General features: G+C 34.2%; 3 protein-coding genes across 9 annotated transcripts; 2 read left to right on the top strand and 1 right to left on the bottom strand.

The window, feature by feature from the left end:
* Positions 1-5,690: 5,690 nt before the first annotated feature.
* LOC123909543 lies at positions 5,691-7,721 on the top strand. Its single transcript, XM_045960403.1, has 4 exons — positions 5,691-6,895; positions 7,031-7,155; positions 7,234-7,300; positions 7,385-7,721. Exons 2-4 carry the CDS (start codon positions 7,040-7,042, stop codon positions 7,511-7,513), a joined length of 312 nt encoding a protein of 103 aa, XP_045816359.1. The 5' UTR covers positions 5,691-6,895; positions 7,031-7,039; the 3' UTR covers positions 7,514-7,721.
* Positions 7,722-9,006: 1,285 nt separating this feature from the next.
* LOC123910853 lies at positions 9,007-12,209 on the bottom strand. 5 transcript variants are annotated; one of them, XM_045962133.1, is made up of 7 exons: positions 11,826-12,209; positions 10,284-10,533; positions 10,133-10,171; positions 9,983-10,048; positions 9,775-9,888; positions 9,398-9,647; positions 9,007-9,321 (listed from the first exon to the last, which is right to left on the bottom strand). In XM_045962133.1, exons 3-7 carry the CDS (start codon positions 10,135-10,137, stop codon positions 9,280-9,282), a joined length of 477 nt encoding a protein of 158 aa, XP_045818089.1. In that variant the 5' UTR covers positions 10,138-10,171; positions 10,284-10,533; positions 11,826-12,209; the 3' UTR covers positions 9,007-9,279. The 5 variants fall into 5 exon arrangements, with proteins under 5 accessions (XP_045818089.1, XP_045818091.1, XP_045818093.1 ...); XM_045962135.1 differs by having other exon boundaries at positions 9,398-9,687; XM_045962137.1 differs by having other exon boundaries at positions 10,284-10,528; positions 11,826-12,208.
* A 259-nt stretch (positions 12,210-12,468) lies between these two features.
* Positions 12,469-16,157, top strand: LOC123910216 (post-GPI attachment to proteins factor 3-like). 3 transcript variants are annotated; one of them, XM_045961305.1, is made up of 6 exons: positions 12,480-12,792; positions 13,475-13,736; positions 13,971-14,167; positions 14,708-14,895; positions 15,401-15,694; positions 15,875-16,157. In XM_045961305.1, exons 1-5 carry the CDS (start codon positions 12,698-12,700, stop codon positions 15,685-15,687), a joined length of 1,029 nt encoding a protein of 342 aa, XP_045817261.1. In that variant the 5' UTR covers positions 12,480-12,697; the 3' UTR covers positions 15,688-15,694; positions 15,875-16,157. The 3 variants fall into 3 exon arrangements, with proteins under 3 accessions (XP_045817263.1, XP_045817261.1, XP_045817262.1); XM_045961306.1 differs by having other exon boundaries at positions 12,492-12,792; positions 15,878-16,157; XM_045961307.1 differs by lacking the exon at positions 15,875-16,157 and having other exon boundaries at positions 12,469-12,792; positions 15,401-15,817.
* Positions 16,158-23,382: the final 7,225 nt, after the last annotated feature.

Consider the following 23,382-nt stretch of genomic DNA (forward strand, 5'->3'; position numbering starts at 1 on the left):
GTCTGGCATGTGGCCTATCATAGGCTTATCTTCTAGCCCCGAGTCTGGTATTTTTAAAGCCTAATGTGGCATGTTAGCTTGTTTAAAAGCCTATTTCGCATGAACATATTTAAATAAATAATTATATTTATTTTTAAATATACTTATAAACTAATAAACCAATGTCCTTTTGATATTTAATATGATATTTTAGAGAATTTGATATCATCATATTTCAATTCTAATTTATAATAATACATTTATATATGTGAAAAACTAATGTAGAATAATAAACTTAAACTACTGAAAGATTTATCTTAATATTAGTAAAAAATTTAATATATAAATAATAATACTAGTAAAAATATTATTCATATTAATTTAAATTAATAGGCCGGCCTAGTAAGCTAAAAGGTTTTTTTAATGGTCTGCAGTCTGACTTTTTTTTTTTTGAACCACATCTGCAGTCTGACTTATTTAACTAAATAGGCTTATAAAAAAGTTTTTGTCTGCTCTATTTAAAGAAATAGGCTGACCTGAGCCTATTTAGGCTAGGCCATAGGCCCCTGTAGACCGGTCTGGCCTATTCCAACACAAACTATATAAAATGATACTATTATGCAACTATACTATTTACCAACCATTGCAGATAGAGCTGTCAAAACGGGCGGCCCGACCAATTTCAGGCCGGCCCGGTCGGGCTTCGGGCTTAGTCGGGCCGGGCTAAAAAGCCCGGATAAAAAACGGGCTACCAAAATTAGTGCCCGAGCCCGGCCCGGTACGGGTAGTCGGGCTTTCGGGCGGCCCGGTTTATCTTTTTTTTTTTTACTTTTAGTGCTCAAACTCAACTATATAAATAGCATTAATAATTCTCGCGCGTCCTATTTTTTACTCATCCGCTATAAATATTATATAATTCGCGCACGCCGTATTTTTACTCATCCCCTATCTACGAGTTTCTCGCGCGCCCTATTTTTACTCATCCACTACCTACGAGTTTCTCGCGCCCTATTTTTACGCATCCGCTACTTACGAGTTTCTCGCGCGTCATATTTTTACTCATCCGCTACCTAGGACTTTATCGCGCGCCCTATTTTTACTCATCCGCTACTACGAGTTTCTCGCGCGCCCTATTTTTATTCATCCACTAGGTACGAGTTTCTCGCGCGCCCTATTTTTACTCATCCACTACCTACGAGTTTCTCGCGCCCTATTTTTACGCATCCGCTACTTACGAGTTTCTCGCGCGTCATATTTTTACTCATCTGCTACCTACGACTTTCTCGCGCGCCCTATTTTTACTCATCCGCTACGTACGAGTTTCTCGCGCGCCCTATTTTTATTCATCCCCTACGTACGAGTTTCTCGCACGTCCTATTTTTACTCATCCGCTACCTACGAGTTTCTTGGGTGCCCTATTTTTACTCCTGCTACTTAAGTAGCGGACGGTATTTTATAATTTATATTACAAACTAATTTCAAATCATCCGAAAACAAATTATTTATATTTATATTTTATTTTATTTTTAATTTTATTTTTTTCGGGCTTGCGGGCCGCCCGCGGCCCATTCGGGCTAGCCCATATTTTAATCGGGCTTTGTCGGGCTGGGCTAAAAAGCCCGGAAATAATTCGGGCTATGATTTTCAAGACCCGAGCCCGGGAAAAAATCGGGTTTGCGGGCTAGCCCATTTTGACAGCTCTAATTGCAGAGTTGCAGTTTGTTCTATAGGTACTAATATGAATGTGCTTAAAGTACACGGTTGAGAGATCGTTAAAAGTAAGATTTTTCATTAGATTTGAAGCAAATTAAGATTTGAGGTTCATGGATTTTACTTTTTGGTGAAAATTTTGAAAGAACGTGTCCAAAATCGTCTAATGCGGTCATACATGTGAATGAAAATCACACCCCTATTGTGGAGTCTACCGCATCAGCAATACTACAGGCGCAATTGCCAATCCGAACTGCAATTTAAAACATGTAACCATCATCTACTAATTAAGCATAAACTCTAAAATTAAAATCTTCAATTCTCATTAAACCCTAAGTTTATCAAACTTGAATTTATTTCGATGTTAATGAAATATTTCAAAACCATCACATGTATTCATGTTTCAAAACCTTCATTATATTACAAATTATTATGTTCATAAGTTCATATATAAAAGACAAATATGGAAAATGCTAAACAGTACCCCCGAGACACTCTTTAAGAGCATCTCTAATGATGATACCACTTTGGGTATCATACATTAATAACAAGTGGTTCCTAAATGCCATATAATATTTATGCAACTCATACATATTTTGCTCCAATGGTGATACCACTTTTTTAATATCATATATTAATAACAAGTAGTCCCTTTTATATTTATTTTTTTTATTTTGTCTAAATACAAATAAAAATTATTTAATTGAATAAATACATAGATAAATAAAAAAAAGAGGATTTCGGAAGTTGTTACCTGTAGGAAATTGATTTTGGAGCAAATTCATGTAAGCTTGAATATTTTAATTTTTATTATACAAATTAAATTAGAAATATCATCAAATTAACATCCAACTGCAAGAAGAAAAAAAATCTATTTTGCACTGTTGTGGAAGAAAAGAAATTGAATGAAAACTTATGAAATGAAAGGTGCCAAAGAAATAAAACCTTCCTATATTAAAAAAAGAAAATCAAGATCAACAAACATTGAATGTCAACGGTAATATTTGTGACATATATGGAAGCTATTCAATTGAATTTATATACAAAAGAATAATAGTAACAATAATAATAACATTAAATTGATGATACGGTACCTTATTTAAGGTACTAGTATCATCAATTTTGATACCCTATGTGTCACGCATGGAACTCCAATGATAAAAAAAAAGGTACTGTATCATTAGCTTATGAAACTCTCTTAGATACCCTTATTGGAGATGCTCTAAGCATCTTAAATAGTAAATTTTTTTAAAAATTTTATGGGAATATGTGAAGTCAATGCATTGGGAGTTGAAATGTTTAACATTTTAGATAAATTATTTTCTTAAATAGAATGTTTAAAGAGTGCTTCAGGCACTGTTTAGCAATACCCTAGGTTGATAAGTTCAACATGAACAACTGAATATATAAATCAACTAGTCACCATGCCCGTGCGTTCGCACGGGTCAACAATTATAGATCAATAATATTATATCTATTTTGACTAATAAACAAAGTAATTCATACGCGTAGAAATCAAAATATTTATTGTCTATTTTATTTCTACCAACTTACATAAATATGAAAGTACAAACAATCCTACAAATTATGGAAAATTTCTTTATAAACGACATTTGAAGTGGTATTTGTAAGGTTGCCGTCATCATCAACGATTAAAATCTTCAAACTATTTCTCGATGTGACTCTTGACACAACAGCGTATAACTGACCATGCGAAAATACTGATTGCGAAAGATACGCTCCAACATTTTTCAGTGACTGACCATGACTCTTGTTAATAGTCATGGCAAATGAAACAGCGATAGGAAACTGCCGACGTTGAATCCCATGGTAGACACATTTATCTTTTTTTTTTTTAATAAATTAGATAGAGAAAAAGTTACCTCCAAAACTGCAATGCAAATTAGGGTTAACCTAATTGCATATTACAACCATTATATATTATGTTATATATAAGAAGGATTAGATAGTGAAAAAGTTCCTTCCAAAACTGCAAATACAAATTAGGGTTAACCTAATTGCATATTACAACCATTATATATAAGAAGGATGAACAAATTAATTCCGCAAGATTTATTTCCAATCGTAAAGTTTCGATAAGGTTAACACCTGGAGGACGTAATTTTAATCACAATTGGTTTACATGTCATAGTGGTTGAAAAACTTTATTCACAGCAAGTGATCTCGGGTTTGAATTCCATGGTAGACACATTTCGTTTTGTTGTTAATAAATTAGATAGTGAAAAAGTTCCCACCAAAACTGCAATCATTTGTTGCATTGTATACGAGATATTGAACTATTCAAAAAGTAAACATTTTTGGATAATAAAATTTTGGAAGTAAATAAAAATTCAATATAACTCGTAATAACCAACCTATACCCGAACAAATTGAAGATGTAAATAGTCGAAATTGATTCCAAATTAAATAATTATTTGCTAAACGGTGCCCCCGAGGCACTTTTTAAGCATTCTATTTAAGGAAATAATTTATCTAAAATGTTAAACATTTCAATTCTCAATGCGTTGACTTCACTCATTTCCATAAAATTTTAACAAAAACTTACTATATTTAAGATACTTAAAGAGTGTCCCGAGGACACTATTTAGCATTTTCCTTATAATAATTTTTAGGTGAATTCTTCGGTACACGTATTATGTGGACGTGTACCGGTACACCGCTGAGGTGGCAAGCATTTAATGCATATTTTATTCCTTTATTAAGTTTTTTATTTTTAACACTATTTTTCAATAATTGCAAATGTATCCTTCACATTAATATAATCATCAATCATGTTCCACAATAAATCAAAGCATATCAAATCTTTCAACCTAGTAATTTTTTTATTTTAACAAGATTTAAATATTTTAATTCATGAGTTATTAAAATGGCCTTCAATATTTTCACGGTATGATTAAATTCATGGTCATATAAAATTTGTATCCTATATCCTTTATGCATGGTATCCTTCAATTTTTTCCGAATAATTGTTTTAATATTATTAGTTTAATATTTATTTATCTTTTTTTTTTGTTTACATATTTATTTATCGTTTAACCATACATTTACTTTTTTTACAAAAAAAAAATATAATTTTTAATGTGGATATATTTTATTGTAATACTATTAATTTTTAGTGGTTCGTAATATTTTATAGGGTTAAATAAGTTTTTAGCCTCTGCAAAATTATTAAATTTAATTTTTCATCTTCATAAAAAAATATTATATTTTCATCCATACTAAATTTTTATGCATGCAATTATATTGATGTTGTTAAGTTGATGTGTATTTATGATTATTTTGCAAATATATATAGAACATTATAAAAAGTTTGTCCAAAAATAAGGAGCTCAAAATTTGATTTTTAGGTCAAAATATTTGTTACTTTTATCTTGATATTTTGATATAGAAAATTCATATTTAATTCATACTCGTTTTGAAAAATACTAAAGTTTTGAAATGAACTTTTTATATTGTTCTATTCTAGACATGCTTGATTGTCGAAATTTAAATTCATAAGTTATTGTTAGTCCAATTAGGTGATATTGAACGACTTGATTGAAAAAAATTGAATTCCTTATTGAATGTAAGTATAATTAGCTAGTTTACATATGAAATTTGTTTCAAGTTGAATGGTTTGACAAAATTTTTTTGATTTCTTTAGTCACAATCAACATTATTAGTAGAGGCTTAGAAGTCATTTCTTATCAATTGAATTTCTTAAGTCATAGTTAATCTAATTAGTTGAGGTTTAACTGTTTGATTGTCGATATTTGAATTCTTAAGTGTTTCCTGTTCTAATTTGGTCAAATTGCACAGTTAACTTGACAATATTTGATCTCTCTAGTTCCTTTCAGTCTAGTTGGCTGTGACTTAATTACCATTTCATAATAACTAGATTTTTTGAGTAATAGTTACTCCAACAATATGAGATTAAATCGTCAGATTGTTGAAATTCAACTTCTTAAGTGTTTATTATCTCAATTAGGTCAAATTGAACATATTGACTAAGATGAAGTGATTCCCTTAGTCATATGCAAGAAAACAAACTTGACTAGTATGCCTAAACAAATGAATACTATTTTCATTGGTTGGAAGCGATCTCGAGAGGGTTGGGTCAAACTCACTGAGCTTTAGTGTGTGCCATCAAGTTTAGTCAACCTTTCTGGGTGTGGAGGTCTTCTCCGAGATAGTAGCAGGGTTTGTCTTGTTAGTTATGTCTGCAAGCTTGGAACTTGTAATACGCTCCATGCGGAAATGTGGGGAATGTATATCGGTATGGATTTGGCTATGAGACAAAGAATTGCGCACCTTCAAGTTGATAGTGACGCAAAGGTGCTAGTCCACATGGTAACAGGAAATTGCACCATTAACGGAAATATTTCTACCTTGGTTCGGCATATTCGTGATCTAAAAAAATATGAACTGACAGGTTCATATAAACCGTACTTGGCGTGAATGAAACAGATTGGCGGATTGACTAGCTAACTTTAGTCTATCTCTAAACTTTTTTGATTTGCATGTTTTGGAGGCTCCCTTAGAAATCTTTAGATACTTCTTTTTGATGACATATCTGGCTCTTGCATGCCTCGGAATGTTCATTTAACTTTCTAATTTTCCGTTTTTCTTTTAGCCCCCTTTGTACACAAAAAAAAAATTATTAAAAAAAATAGCAAAAAAAATAAATTGACACAAAAGAGAGATTTGAACCCTTGACCACTAGTTAAAAAAGCATACAACATACCAACAAGACAAACAATCACTTTAGTACTTCATACCATTTGTTATTATTTTATATTAATATTTTGTTATATATTGTTTAAAAAAAAAAAACCTAAACCTTAAACCTAAACAGCATCTCTAAGTCTAACCCTATTCTGCCGTCGCGCAGGATGAACAAAACACAACACAATCTTTCAACTTTGATTTTCTTCAAAAATACTACCTCTAAACAAAAATTGACAAAATCTTTCAACTTTGATTTTCTTCAAAAATACTACCCTAACCCTTCTATATATAATCATGGTATCACTCCTACAAATTCACACAACAAAACGCAGTGTATTTTCTTTCATTGAAATCGCTGTCACTGAATGGAGGACGGAGAAGCTTCCTTTACGTCACCATTATCTCACAAAAAGATGGTTTCTAACGTAAAAAAAGAGGAGGGTTATAAAGGAATATCGTTCGTAGATTTACTAGACAGGTATATGTTTGTTCTTTTTAAATGTGATTTTTTTTCAGTATATTATATGTATACTTTTAATTCTATATGTAAGAATTCTTTATATCAAAAATTCAAATTTTATATCATATCACTTACACTTGTTGTTGCCTTTAGACTGTTTATATGGAGGAGTTACTCATGGATCCCGCTTTTCATGTGACTGGAACAAAACATACACCAAATGTATCTGAATTTAGCCTAGTCACTCCAAATGATTTGGGAGTGCAAGCAGATATGTCGTACGTAATACTAATTTAATTATATTTGTATTTCCTTCACATCCTTTCATTGTCATCTAATGTAGAATTTTATGTTAGGAATGACTGTGGAGTTTGGGTCATTATGTGGATGAAGCAAATGGGAGAAAAAGAATATAAGATTGATGTATGACATACTTCCTTATTCAACTACTTTTATATTTTAACTTATTGGTAATTTTTTCTAATAAATTTTAAATTTATGTTTCAGGTGGATGATGGTACAAGACTAAGGATAGCATTAGATTTGATATTGGATCCTTCCAACGAATTGAAAGAGAAAGCTTTGGCTGCTGCAAAAAAAAAAAACTTTGGCTGGTGCAAAAAAAAGAAGAGTTAAAGAATCCAACAGCTGCTGACTAAATTTTATACCACATGTTTTGTGGGATTTTGCAGTCTTACAATTTCTTTTAAAGTTCTGACTTATTTAGTTTCTACCAGGATGGATGGTTGACTAGTTTCTATTTTTTGGATATCTTATTTTGACTTTACTTATTCAGTTTCTACCAATATGGATGATTGATTATTTAATAAATTTTTTGATAACTTATTATGTTTCCACCAATATGGATGGTTGACTAGTGTGATGAATGGATTTTTTTTATATCTTATTTTTTTTACTTATGTCTTTGCAAGCTAGTGTGATGAATTGATTTTTATTTTTATCATGAGGATCTTGTGTGAGATTGGTTGGATTTCTGTTTTGTTTAGTGAACCGATCATCATATATATGAATGTTATTGGTGTGTGATACTGTTAGATTATGGCATGCTTTGACCAAGCAAAGGGTCATTATCATGGTGAAGAATGTAGGCTATAAGTTGTTTGGTAACAGGAGGAAATGGTTGACATTTGAAGCTTAATTGGAAGATCTTTTGTATGGTGTATAAATTCATGTATTTGTTATTCTGGTGTATTTTCTGTGAAATCATGTTATAGGCCTTGTTTAGATATCTTATGGTCTTTATGTGATTAGTCAAATGCTTGGATTTTGGCCTACCATAAATCATGTTATATGGCAGTGATCAGTGATCTGCAATGTTCACAATTGATCATTGCTTTTGCAGCTCTGGTGCTCTGTTGGTTTTTTAAGTAGGCTTGATGTCCCAGTTTGCGCGTGTGCTTGTGGATTATATTCATTTGTTTTAAGGAGAGGTCACTATGCATGGTTGGTCACTGTTCGTGAGTCGGAGAATAGGTTGCGGAGCTACATAATTTTCTTTTGTGATTCTGCGTTCCGTAATTTTGTTTGTAGAAAAATAATAAATTAGAGATATTGTTTTACTTTCGCAAACTATTAGCAGGTGCTTTCACTAACTATTTAATTAAAAATCTGAATTTTCTAAGTCCAATACCGTTGCCGTTCTGTCGACGCGTAAATGGTATTTCTATGTTCCTACTTTCGCAGGGAACTATTAGTTTTAAAAACAGAATTTTCAGAACAATAAAGCTATTCTCGTCATAAGTAAATAAGCGCATAATTTTATATCAGTTCAATCGGTACGACGGTCCTCTCGTGAACTACTCGGACATATTTAAATTTTAAACTAACAAGACATATTTAAACTAATAAACAAGCGTGAATTCATGGTATGCTTCATTGTTGAAACAGGGAGCAATTTTAAGTGAGAACTTTAAGTAGCGATGGAAGCATAAACCTGGTGACTGAAACTTTTCTTAAATAAACTTTATAAATTGAACCAACGAATCAAGTGAATAAATATTCCAACTTAAAACATGCTCTCTGTAACTTGATGTGCATACCATGAAACACATGAACAGTAACTGAATTGCAGAACACATCGCAGAACACAGCCCCACAACAACAAGAAGGACGCAAACCACGGCTTTGCTATTTTTATTAATAAATAAGTGTAGGCATAAGTTATGCCAAAGAGTACATAGCAAATACACTACTTAACAGTAATCCAAACCAATAACACCTTTCATAATCCAAACCAATAACTTAACATAATTGAAAACAAGTCTACACGGTTAAATTCCTATATATGGTCCTTTCAAAAGCCACAAAAATAGCATCATATTGGATACTTGTCCCATTGCTCGTGATTTGTGAATCAGGAATCGTCATTTCCACCTCCATTCCTAGCCTGCCATTTTAGCCGAGTTCTCCACCTCCTCCATAAACTACATAAATTGAGGATAAATATTAGAGAGGGAAAACATATTTCACGAATTAAATATGAATGTTGCGTTTACTCACACGTGTATAACGAGGGAAATCATGTGTTCTGCTTTGTCGAATAAAATTGTTGTCTACTGGTGGAAACTGGGGGAAAATTGGTGAACTTTGATATGGATGAAATTGGGGGAAAATTGGTGCACTTTGATTTGGAACAAATTGGGGAAAAATTGATGCACTTTGATTTCGAACCCCATTACATGTGGTGAAATAATCGGCACCATACCCTACACCATAGTTCCACGTTGCTTTCTGACGTTCCATTTTACTACTGGGATTACCAAATACAAAACCATGTCTCATAACATATTCTGAAACAAATAAGGACATAAGATAAACATAATATTATATCTAAATGAACTTTTATTCTCATAAATTCTCTATAACAGATTACTTACGCTGTCAATATTGAATGAGTGATTTGGATTGACAAAAGCACTAGCCCCTGGAATGTCTTGTTCATTTGTATCTGACATGTTCTCCTTAGGTTTGTTGGACTTCTCTTTTTCAGCCTAACATCATGTCGTAAAAGTGTCAACAACCAGTAAGGCACATAATTTATATGAGATTCAATTGAAAGATAAACAAATAAAAATGTCACTTCACTTGTTTTGAATTAGCAACAGTGGCGCGTTTTCTCTTTTGTTTACTACCACGGTTGTTATGAGCAGTCTGCACTAATAGAATATATTAAAATTGAATACATATAACATGAACATATATAAAGCTAGATAACAATGATGATTGTATGCATGCCTCATTTATGTCATCATTGAGATTCTGGCTTAAGGACACCTGAGCATAAACCAAATATAGTAAAATTTATATTAATTACAAGGAATACAACATAGCTAACTTTTTTAAAGTAAAACAAATTAACTAAGATAAATCACAATAACAAACTTACATTGAAATCCATCGACTCGTCATTAGGTTGGCCAGCTGAACCCTCACCCTCAACTTGATGTAGATCACCAGGTCCATCTCTCTTATATCATCATCTGTGAATTTATCTATAGGTGTGTAACCATCCAAATCATCTTCTCCTTCCTCGTCATGCATATCATTACCACTGTTCATTTCAACATCATCAGCATCTCTACCATTATCCATGTTTGCTTCACAATTTGGTAATCCTGATGAGTTTGTTGTCTGCACTACAAAAAATTGTTTATCACTAAATCAAAAATGTTTTTTTAGCAGCATAAATAATGATATTATTAAGCCCACCAAAACATCGATTTGGATCCTCAGCTGCAAAATTGTCTACCGCTATGTCTACTGCATAAACCTTTACCGTTGGATTAATCCAGTTGCCTAGATTAAAGATGATAATGTGTACTAAACCGCTCCTAAAAGCAAAAGAGATGATCCGTCAATCGGTGCACACGAAGACGCCAATCAGTGCACGACGGCAAAGACGAAGACGCCAATCGGTGCACGGCGGCGAACACACGAAGACGCCAATCGGTGCACGACAACGAACATAGTCAAGTCGTACTCTATAGAGAATCCACTTTGCAGTGGCTGTGCTTTTACGTTTATCTCAAACTGTTTTGCAGGTTTCTGTTGTTTCTATTTGAATACCATCACACTGGGCAATTATCTCCACTATGGTCTACTATATTTCTTGAGATTGAATTGTAAATTCTAATTTTAGTTTCAACTGAATGCTTTATTCACTGGTTTTGATTTGTGTGAATGGGGAAATGATGCCAATTACCAGATTTATTATAGATAATTTCACCAGAAAGTAGTGTACGCAGTTAGCGTGAATGAGATCAATAACAAGAGAAGGTAAAGTGATAATGTGAGGTAAAGCAGCACAGGAATAAACAGGTCTTCTGCATTTCTCTACCATTGATTTAATCCAATGGACAATAATAGAGCAGCAGACATAGCAGTAGACAATTTCGCAGCCGAGGATCCAAATTGCCAAAACATGAGGAATGTTAAGGGACAAACAGCAAAAGCTGAGAAAATACAAGTGCATAAAAAACAAACCGCTGGGAACATAACAGCAAGCACAAAAATCCATCCAAACAAAAAGCTTATAACAAAGGAGGAGAACGCAGGAAAAACACTAAGGGGGTAACGGCAAAGGAGGACTACAAGTCACACAACAACAAGTAGAAATTAGCGCTGCATACACTCCAACGGACACCAATTCCATTCATACAGTACTAAATCAACAATGTGAATTAATAAGAGAGTATGCAAATAACAATGATCAACTATCATAACTTTCGGCAAGTTTCAAAATTTACAGTTTCATTGATTCAACCATTATAAATTTGATAAGCTATCATAACCCACTTAAGATAAAACATAATTTTGATGATGTAACTACACATACTTCAATTTACTAAACTAGGCGCATATATTGTGATACTATCAAATACAGTTGCGGTCACATTTATAAGAAAGAGGTAAGGTGTCGAATACTCACTCAAAGGTCGGTGGCGGCGGCGAACTCAGGTTACAGCGGCGACACGATAGTGATTCGGCGTGAAAACTCATGTGATTTCGGTGAGAGCATGTGATGCGGCGGATCTCCCCTTTACAAAGCAAGTGAAACTAAGAAGAGAGAAGAAGACCAATTTCCCAAACTTTCAAAAATCCTAAAAATAGAAGATTCAATAACAGAGAATTAAGACAACAAAACCCTAAAAAGCGGTGGTGAAAGAAGAACGACGTAGTGGAGAGAGGCGGCGCTGCCGCCAGGATGAGGCCAAAATTGGACAGAGTTTGTGTTTCAGAGAAATGTTTCCACCGTAAAAAACCTTTGACAGAGAAAGAAATGTTTTCAGCCTGTAACATGTTTTTTTTTTTTAGGAATACTCTGTAACATGTTTTAACATTTTAAAATTACAATAATTTCCATGGTGTCATTTTGAAATTTTTGTAAACTAAAAGAGTAATTTAGAAAACTTATATCTAAATAAGTATTAAAATGACATGTTAAATTATGATTATATGTGGACGAATTAAATTTATACACATCAGCAGTGTACCGGTACACGTCCACATAATACGTGTACCGGAGTGTTCACCTAATTTTTATCAGTATTTTCGGCACCCGACTGATGCTCAAGGCTACCCACAATACAGTGAGCTGGATTTTTTAGATTAACTTGAATTTAGTGAGCTATAGCCTATAGAGAGTCCGGTTGACGGTCTAACTGTCTGGTTGATATCCGGTTTTAATAAATTGGTGAACTCTGAAACACATCTCCCCTTTCCCGGATTCTCCTCCTCGATTGTCTCCCTCTCCAGAAAGCGGAGATCTAATCTATCTGTCCTTCTTCTTTTCTTCATGAGATGTTAGTTAGATATGTGTTTGCTTTTCTTTTGCTTCTCTCTTCTAGTCTTACCATAATTCATGCAAGTCCCGGTGATGCTGATCCGCGCTATAGGTAAACAAAAACCCTTCCCTTTTCGTATCATACATCTTATAAGTATTGTTGTTGTTGGGGATGAATGGAAGTGTCTTTGGTTTGATACAAACATAATTTAAGGTTTTAAGATTCTGATTTGAGAATTTGGGGTTTTGCTGAACTCATGATAGGTAGGTAGGTTGAAGCTGAATATTTTAACTTAAGGTCATGTTTGTATAAACAGTTTAATTAAGTGTTTATCACATAAGTGCTTATGTATATACTATGAGCCCGTTTTGATTAGCTTATTTTTTAGCATAACAACTTATGCAAATAAATAAGGTTTTATGTTAATTTATAAGTTTCTATTGACCAAAATTGTATTTTTATAAGCTATTTTATGGTAAGCTACCTTGACAAACTTATAATAATGCATAAAAATTTGTTTATTTGCATAAATTGTTTTGCATAAACACAACAATAAACTAATCCAAACGGGCCTATTTCTATAATGAGAGATAAAATAAAATCAAAGGTTTTTAAATAAGCTATTAACTGCTTTCATAGAGTTTGTGGAAATAAGTTGTAAACACACATCAAAAACTGTTTCTAATCGAATAACTCTCCCAAAAAGTCTCATAGGTACTATGTGAGTAGATAAGCTCAAATAAGCCGATTAAAACATGTCCTTATTTTATTTCTTGTTTGCTTTGAATATCAGGGATTGTATAAGACAATGCCAGGAAACTGGATGCGTTGGTCCAAAATGCTTTCCGCACTGTACTTTTTCGTCAGATGGAGAACTTGTTGGGCGTCCATGGTACATGCAAGAACCCCTATATTTACAATGGAAAAAGTGGGGTTGTCAAAGTGACTGCCGATACCATTGCATGCTTGATAGAGAGAAAGAAAACAAATTACTTAACCTTGGTCCGGTCAAGTATCATGGTAAATGGCCATTCAAGCGTATTTATGGGATACAGGTTTGTAGCCATAGAAGCTATTCACTTTATGCTTTCATTTGATGTCTGTTTTATGTGTCCACAGAACTTATACAGTGTTGTTCAAATTTTGCTACACTATCACAAAACAATATCGGTTTGTTCAAATTCCGCTATGCGGTAGAGCTATAGTCTCTATTTAACAACACTGGTTCAGTGACTACAAAACCTTTTGTTTAAACTACCAGAACTAATGTGCTGTATCCTTTTATCTAGGAGCCTGCCTCGGTGGCTTTCTCTGTTCTCAATCTTGCAATGCATTTTCACGGGTGGGTCTCCTTTTTCATTCTCGTGTACTATAAATTGCCTCTTAAAGATGAGAAGAAGGCATATTATGAGTATGCTAGTTTGTGGCATATCTACGCGTTCTTATCACTCAACTCTTGGTTCTGGAGTGCTGTTTTCCACAGTAGGTAAGTTACATATGCATATATTTTCAGTATTTTGTACTCGGTCTAAATATCATTGTGTGTTTAGCATGTCATTTTGATTTGGTTATTCTAAGGCACTGATTTTAAGGCATGCCTATGTTGATTATTGTTGAGGTCATACTTTATAGTTCCTTAGTGGGTATTTGAAGTCAGATGATGTGGCTCAAATTGAATCACAGTGTATATATGCACTATGCAGTATTAATACAGAAACTATTTCTTATGTGAATTTTTTTCACATTAAAATTTATGAATGATTGTTTTTGCTTTGAAAATTAAGGGCCTCACTTAAAATTAGTTTTGTGCGGACAATAATATATGGTTAAGTTTAGCTAAAGCAAATGTTGACAGTGTTCCCAACTACATTAATGCTCCTAGCATGTTAAAGAAATTATCTATTTTTTAATAATTCAATCTGAATCATGAAAAAGGAATGAAACATGTGCCATTATCTGTTGAATATAGCAATAATATATGGTCTAAATATCATTTTGTTGTCTCTTCCGCCTATTTTCCCTGCAGAGATGTCGATTTAACAGAAAAACTAGACTACTCATCTGTAGTGGTTCTCCTTGGATACTCCCTCATTTTAGCGATCTTACGATCCTTCAATGTTAGGGATGAGGCTACCAGAGTTATGGTTTCTGCTCCGTTGATTGCATTTGTGATCACCCATGTTATGTACATCAACTTCTACAAACTAGATTATGGTATGTCCTTTCATATAATCTTTTTATCCTTGTTGGTGAGGCTGAGAAATATATGTAGGGTCAATGTAATCCTTGAGTAAAACTTACCTTAAGCTTTGTGAAAGTTATCTATAATTAACTTCTGTGATTTGTGCTTCTGTAGTGAGATTATTAACAAGACTTTTAACATATCTTAATGTCCTGTTTTGATAGACTTCTTAATTGAGCACTTATATTATAAGTGCTTATGTACGAGCTATTTATATAACTAAAGATATAATGAAGTCAAGCTCTTTTCAGATAAGCTATGCTGGAGAGCTTATGAAAATAAGTAGAAACAGCTTATGGACATGTCATAAGCTATTTCTATAAGCTCTCCCACTCAATCTCACAACAAGTGCTTTATGACAGTAGATAGGTTCAAATAAATCAATCTAAATTGACCCTGTTGTCATGTATCTATTTATTTCCATTTATTTTCTCATTTTGTGATGATTTTGATGGCATTCTCGATTGAATTGTACAGGGTGGAATATGACAGTTTGTGTAGTGATAGCCGTGGCACAACTTACCATCTGGGCAGTTTGGGCAGGTGTTAGTCGCCATCCTTCATGTTGGAAGTTATGGCTGGTTGTTATTGCTGGGGGACTCGCAATGCTCCTAGAAATATATGATTTCCCTCCATATGAAGGACTTTTGGATGCACATGCTATTTGGCATGCCATCACTATTCCTTTAACTTACATTTGGTGGAGTTTTATCAGGGATGATGCCAAGTTTAGAACAGCTAAATTTCTTAAGAAGGACAAGTAACTTACTTGTAAGTGCTTATTTATGTGTCATCATTGTAGATTGTAGTTGCTCGGTTTTGTATTCTATTTTAGTGAATGCTGGTTTTGACATTTTTGACTGATTCAAAAGATCATTTCAAGATTTCTTTTAATATTTTCTGTTTTATTTTCATCTTTATTAAATGTATGCAAAATCTTTTTTTTTGAAGAAGCTAAATTAGCCCACCCAAATTGGCGCCAGAGAGAATCGAACCTCAGACCTCAAGAGGAGCACACTCCCAGGTCCCAAGCCAATACCAATACACCAATCCAAGTGGGTCAATGTATGCAAAATCTTAGTACTAGTATTGATCATGTTCTAATGATCCCATTTTGATTTCAATTGTGTTTACCTTGCAACTGTGTTGTTTTAAAATTTCATATTGATAAAACTTGTGTGATAACCAAACTAAACGAGTTTAAATTTTAAAAGCTTAGCTCGGCTATTGGGCAGATTCTAGGGTTCACAAGGAAATAGGAAGGATTTTAAAATTAAATTATTATTTTATCCTTATAATCTTATAAGAGTATCATAATTTTAAAATTATTCACTTCATAAATAATTAAATATGAAAACTCCAATAGGCACAAAAATTTCACAAATCAAGTCATCTGGTGATAGCAAATTTTGATGATCTATCTAACCTAAATAATATATTTATACAACTAAGCTCTACACAAATATTTAAAATAATTTTTTAATATATATATAATTCAATGTAAGAAAAAACATTAAAGAAAATAAAATAGAATACACAAACAAAAATTGTAACAAAATGAATTAATAACAAAACTAAATTTCCAGAGTATTACTTATAAAAATTGCAAGCATGAGAGTATTACGGTAACAACATAAAGGAAAAACAAAATTTGGGGAAGTAAAAAATGAGTTTAGAGACTTTATGCCTTCTCTTAAAATTATAAGTAATTTAAATATTTCCTCACCTTCTCTACTCTTCTCTCCACAACCCATGAACCAAACTGACTTTGTTACATCCAATCTTTGAAACTCGTGCGTCGAATGAATTGTTGTCGAAGATTGAACCACTCTGCTTCAATATTATCTTGTGTTTGATTTGCCAATTCCTGCTCAGCTTTCACCTCTGGCGCATGAATCATCATATCATCCCAATCAGCTTTCAACATTCTTCCTTTGTTAAACAATTCTGTCTTTTTCTTAGCAACCTCGTCTTCCCTTTCTTTATACCTCTCAATCTCAGCATTTGTAAATTCGATTTCTTCTTCGAGCTTTCTCTTCCTATTCTGCCAGGACTCCGAGTTATAGAACACAATATTCCCCTCCTTGTCCATTTTCTTGAACTCTTTAGCATTAGCTTGAAGATCATTCTTCACTTCACTTGCTTTTGAAAGTTTTGCTTCTGCAGTTGCTGAAAGGCTTGATGCATAATTATACTCCAAACTTCATTGTTCAAGATTTTGTTGGAGTTTCTGTATTTCTGATTTTGCTGCCATTGGAAGTCCTTCATTTTCTGGCAATGTGTATTAGAATTTGGGAGGCCTATACTCAACCACAAAAGCTACCTTGAGAGTTAAGGTTTGCACTACACTTATAAAGGCTATCTTTGTCATATCTCTAGCCAATGTGAGACTTCTAACACACCCCCTCACGTCCAGAACTGAACAAGCTGGAACGTGGGATCAACAACAACGGGTGACCCAAATATGAGAGGTCTCCACAACAAACAACAAGTGGATCTAGGATAGACTCTGATACCATATTAAAATTTGGGAGGCCTATACTTAACCACAAAAGCTAGCTTGAGAGTTGAGGTTTGCACTACACTTATAAAGGCTATCTTTGTCATATCTCTAGCCAATTTGAGACTTCTAACAATGTGAGTAGGTATTTGAGATAATAGTTGTAGAATGTATTGGCTGCTACACGAACTTTACCAAACATTCCTACTTGAAAACTCATGATATTTTCAAGTGTTTCAGTAGACTTAACAAAACTTGTTATACCATTGTCGATCTTATTAATTCTCAATCTAAAACTAATTTATATATAGTGCATATCTTTTAATTTTTAAACTCTAATACGTGGAATGGTCAGATAGGATGTTTACTGCGCCCCAATATAGGCACGTTGAAATAGGATTTTTTTTTTTTTTTCTTATTAAACTTTATAAATCTTTTACATAAGAATGTAGATCTTCTAAGTGAATAAATATATAGTGAGAAAATTGACAATGTGATCGTAACAAACATCATGATTTAGTATGATATTTTGTATGGCTTTTGATTTATTAATTTTTTTTTGTAGTAAAAGAGGGCTAACGCCCAAAAAGAAAAGAACTATAGAGTTACATGAAAATTTCTAGGCATGCAAGCCCCAAAAAAGACATCAAAAAGAAGATTCGAAACCTCATTTGGAGGAGTCTTCATAACATGAATATTAAAAGAATTCAGTGAAAAGCTGAAATTAGCCAGCCAATCAGCACTTCTATTTCCCTCTCGCCAAGTATAATTGAATTGCACCTGCCAATCCAACTTTAAAAGCTCTTGTATACGACGCACCAAGGTAGGCGGATTACCATTGAATTTAACTTTCCCCGTGATCATATCAACCAGACTTTTTGAGTCACTTTCCACCTGAAGATGGCAGAAACCTTGTCTCCAACCAAGTTGCATTCCCAAGTACATTCCCCACATTTCAGCGGAGAGAGCGTCACAAGTTCCTATTTTGCGCGAGTATCCTTTAATCCATCTGCCATCTGAATTTTGAAAGAGTCCACCACAACCAGCTAAACCCAAAGAATCCTTGTAGGCTCCATCACAGTTAAGCTTAATCCACCCTTCTCGAGGTTTTTTCCATCCAATGAAAATAGTGTCACATTGGCGAATATTCAGAGGATGGTGGATGCACTTGTCTATGTCTTCAGCCATCTTGATAATAATGTAAGTTGGGTCAGTCGGACGTTGAAAGTCATCTTCAAAAATCGTTTGGTTTCTCCACTTCCACATGTGCCAGCACGCCACCATAAAAATTGTTTTCCACTTCCTATTCTGGATATCTTGCAGTTGAAGGTTGATGTTTTTGAAGATCCATTCACTGCAATTAGAAGAAGAAAAAAAATTAGTGATTTGATTTGAAGGGACTAACCTTATCCAGGTTTGGGTTGCAACATGGCAATCCCTCAAAACATGAATAAGTGTTTCATTGACTCTGTCACATCTAGAGCATGTGGGAGAAGCTTCAACATCCCATTTGCTCCTACGAAAATTAGTGAGCAACCGATCATGAGCCGCCATCCACATAAAAGTTTGAATTCTATGAGGTCCTTTCCAAATCCACACGGCCTTCCAATCTCCCTCAATAGGTTGAGCTCTAATGTTTTGATTCTCATAAGCACTTTTAACTGTGAAATTCCTAGTGTTGGTCCCTCCTCAACCAATTGTGTCTTTCCCGTCTATGTCCATAGGTGCTGGGATAGCAAGAACCTGAAAAGAAAAATTAGATGGTAAATTAGAAGTAAGGAAATCAAAATCCCACTCTCCTGAGGGGGTAAGCACATCCCTCACAGAAAGAGTCGTGTCAATAATAATTTGATTAGTAACAGAGAGCAAAGAAGTTCCAGTCGGGGTCCATTTATCCAGCCAAAAGTTGATATTGTTTCCATCTCCCAACTGCCACCCAATATTCTGCTGGAATTTTTCCCAAATACCTGTCAAAGCTTTCCACAAAGAAGAGTCATAGGGTTGAGAGCTTATTGTTACCCTCAAGTCCTTATTTCTTCCATACTTACTATAAAGAACCTTACACCAAAGGTCGTCTGGTTTATTGATCAGATTCCAAAGCATTTTCATAAGAAAAGCGTCATTCATATGTTGAGGTCTCTTAATGCCTAGACCACCCTCATTCTTTGGGAGACAACAAATGTCCCATCCAACTAGATGAGGTCTACGAGATTGGTCAGTATCTCCCCATAAAAAACTCCTTTGAATTTTTTCCATCTCATTACAGAGGTTTTTTGGGAGCTTGGCATACTGCATATGATAGTATGGTATAGAGCTCAAAACTGATTTAGATAGAGTAAGTCTGCCTGCAAAGCTCAAACATTGTTGCTTCCATCCACTCAACTTGTTTTGTATTTTGTCAATGATGTTATTAAACTTCCCCCTAGAAGTTCTGCCTGGACTAATATTTGCCCCCAAATACCTGTCCATATTATTGATTTGTTTATAACCCGTGTGATGTAAAATGTCCTCCCTGACCTGTTGATCGACATTTTAGAGAAGTAGATTTCTGTTTTTTGACTATTGATTTTTTGTCCAGAAGCTTGACAAAAAATATCAAGGCAATGCATAATACAATATGCTTGCTCGATAAAAGCCTCTGCAAACAAAAGAAGATCATCAGCAAAAAGAAGATGAGATATTTGAGGACCATACCTACCTGCACGCATTGGTTTCCAATACTGGGCATCCACCTGATCAGCTATAATATGAGACAGTCGTTCCATACAAATGACGAAAAGGTAAGGAGATAGAGGGTCTCCTTGTCTAATGCCTCTCGAAGGAGTAAACATATTTGTTTTCTCACCATTCCATAAAATTTTAAAAGAGGGGGAAGAAATACAATGTTGAATAATGTTAATGAGGTTAGGCGGAAACTTACATTCATTAAGACAATTTTCCACAAATTTCCAATTTAGACGATCATAAGCTTTTTCAAGATCAATTTTAATGGACATAAACATTTTACTACCTTTCATCCTAGCCATAGAATGCACCATTTCCTGTGCCACTATGATATTATGATGTATAGTGCGCCCTGGGATGAAACTAGATTGATAGGGAGATATGATCCCATCCAACACAGGCTTAATTCTATTCACAATAACCTTTGTTGGAAAATATTTAGTTTCCTAGTTTGTTATTTCTAGGAGAGTCTAAGCTTATCTATTATTTCCTTTTATGTTTGTACTCTTCCTATTTAAACCAGCCTTGAGCTGAGGAATAACAACAACAGTATTCACTTATTATTTTCTAAAGGGGAAATCTGACGTTTGTCAGGCCGTAAAAGATTTTGTTAAAATGGTGCAAAATCAATTTCAAACAAATATTCAAGTATTTAGAAATGATAACGGCAAAGAATATTTTAACACAATGTTGAGTGATTTTTTTCGTGAAAATGGAATTGTGCATCAAAGTTCATGTCCTAACACTCCCCAACAAAATGGAGTTGCAGAAAGAAAAAATAGGCACTTGTTGGAGGTGGCTAGAGCTTTACTTTTCGCAAGTAAAGTACCAAATTATTTGTCGGGTGAAGCAGTTTTAACTGCTGCATACTTAATTAACAGAGTGCCCTCCAAAGTTCTTAATTTTAAAACTCCAATTCATATTTTCAAAGAATGTTTTCCTAATGATCGTGTTTCAAACGATTTGATCTTAAAAATCTTTGGTTGCACTGCATGTGTTCATGAACATAAGAATATTAGCAAACTTGAACCGCGTGCTATAAAATGTGTTTTTGTTGGGTATTCTCCAACCCAGAAGGGATATAAATGTTTTGATCCAAAAAATCAGAAAATGTTTGTCACCATGGATGTTACATTCTTTGAAAACAAACCTTTTTTTGACACGCATCTTCAGGGGGGAAATTTAAATGAAGATTCGTCTCAAACTGAGGACATGAGTTTTTTTAACTCGTTTCAAACTGAGGACATAAGTTTTTTTTAATAATTTATCTTTGCCGGTATCACAAAGTTCTAAGACTTATACTTCTGCACCAACGAAAAATGGCCATGATTCTTTATCTAATCCTACTCCTGTTATGAGTAGTGAGCTTGGTGAATCCGAGCCTACATTTTCTCATGAAGAAAACAATGAGAATCTTGAAAACAATGATAATGATGATCTAATTGAAATGCCACAAAATAATGAGTCATATAAAGATAATAGGTTTGAAGTAGGAAACAAGACTTGGAAAGGAAAGATTTTTGTGAGAAAGAATCACAAAGAAAGTGATGAGTCCACATCTCAACACTGTCATGAATCTGAACCGGGGGATGATCAACTTCCTAAAAAAAGAAAAGGTAAGTCTATCTCTATTTCTGAGAGTCGTATTTTGTATCCCGATATCGATGATCCTGTGGCTGTTAGAAAACCTGTTAGATCTTGCACTAAATACCCATTGTCCAATTTTATATCATATTCAAATTTGTCTTCGTCTTTTTCTGCCTTTACCTCAAAATTGTCTAGTGTAGAGATTCCAAAAAATGTACAGGTTGCTCTAGAAGTTCCAAAGTGGAGGAAAGTTGTACTTGAGGAGATGAAAGCTCTTGAAAAGAACAAAACCTGGAGTGTTATGACACTACCGGATGGCAAGAAGACGGTTGGATGCAAATGGGTGTTTACTGTGAAGTATAATTCAGATGGGTCAATCGAAAGGTACAAGGCTCGATTGGTGGCTAAGGGTTTTACTCAAACTTATGGTATAGACTACTCAGAGACTTTTGCTCCTGTTGCAAAATTGAACACTGTCAGAATTCTCTTGTCTCTTGCTGCTAACTTAGATTGGCCCCTACATCAGTTGGATGTTAAGAATGCTTTTCTCAATGGTGATTTAGAAGAAGAAGTATATATGGACATTCCTCCTGGCTTTGAAGACAAGTTTGGATCAAATGTATGCAAACTAAATAAGTCTTTGTATGGATTAAAGCAGTCTCCTAGAGCTTGGTTTGAAAAGTTCACTTATTCCATGAAGAAACAAGGGTACATTCAAGGACAAGCTGACCACACCTTGTTCACAAAGTTCTCCCAAGATGGAAAAATTGCTGTCCTAATTGTTTATGTTGATGATATCGTCCTTACTGGAGATGATATAGTTGAAATGGCAAGAGTAAAAGAGAAATTAGCATTAGACTTTGAAATCAAGGACATGGGATCCATGAGATATTTTCTTGGTATGGAGGTTGCTCGATCAAAAGATGGTATTGTAGTTTCCCAGCAAAAATACATTCTAGATTTATTGAAAGAAACAGGAATGAGTGGATGTCGACCAACAGATACTCCCATGGATCCTAATGCAAAACTTTGGGAAGAAGGTAGTGTTCCTGTTGATACTGGAAGGTACCAGAGATTGGTTGGGAAACTGATTTATTTGTCACACACTAGACCTGACATTGCTTTCTCGGTTAGTGTAGTAAGTCAGTTTATGCATTCTCCTTTTGAGGAACATCTTGAGGCAGTCTATAGCATACTGCGATATTTGAAAGCAAATCCTGGAAAGGGATTATTTTTTAAGAAGACTAATGAAAGAAATGTGTCTATCTTTACCGATGCTGATTGGGCAGGTTCAGTCACTGACAGAAGATCAACCTTCGGATATTGTACCTATGTTTGGGGTAATCTTGTGACATGGAGGAGTAAGAAACAAGGAGTTGTAGCAAGAAGTAGTGCAGAAGCTGAGTTTAGAGCTATGACTCAAGGTATTTGTGAAGGATTATGGATCCACAGAGTCCTAGAAGAGCTTAAGATGAAAATTGAGCTTCCATTGAAATTATACTCTGACAGTAAAGCCGCTATTAGCATAGCTCATAACCCAGTTCAACATGACAGAACCAAGCATATTGAGATCGATCGACATTTCATAAAAGAGAAGTTAGATGCCGGAATCATATGTCTACCTTTTGTAACTTCGAGTCAGCAAACT

Source organism: Trifolium pratense, linkage group LG2 (genome assembly GCF_020283565.1).
Source record: "Trifolium pratense cultivar HEN17-A07 linkage group LG2, ARS_RC_1.1, whole genome shotgun sequence".
Classification (NCBI taxonomy): Eukaryota; Viridiplantae; Streptophyta; class Magnoliopsida; order Fabales; family Fabaceae; genus Trifolium; species Trifolium pratense.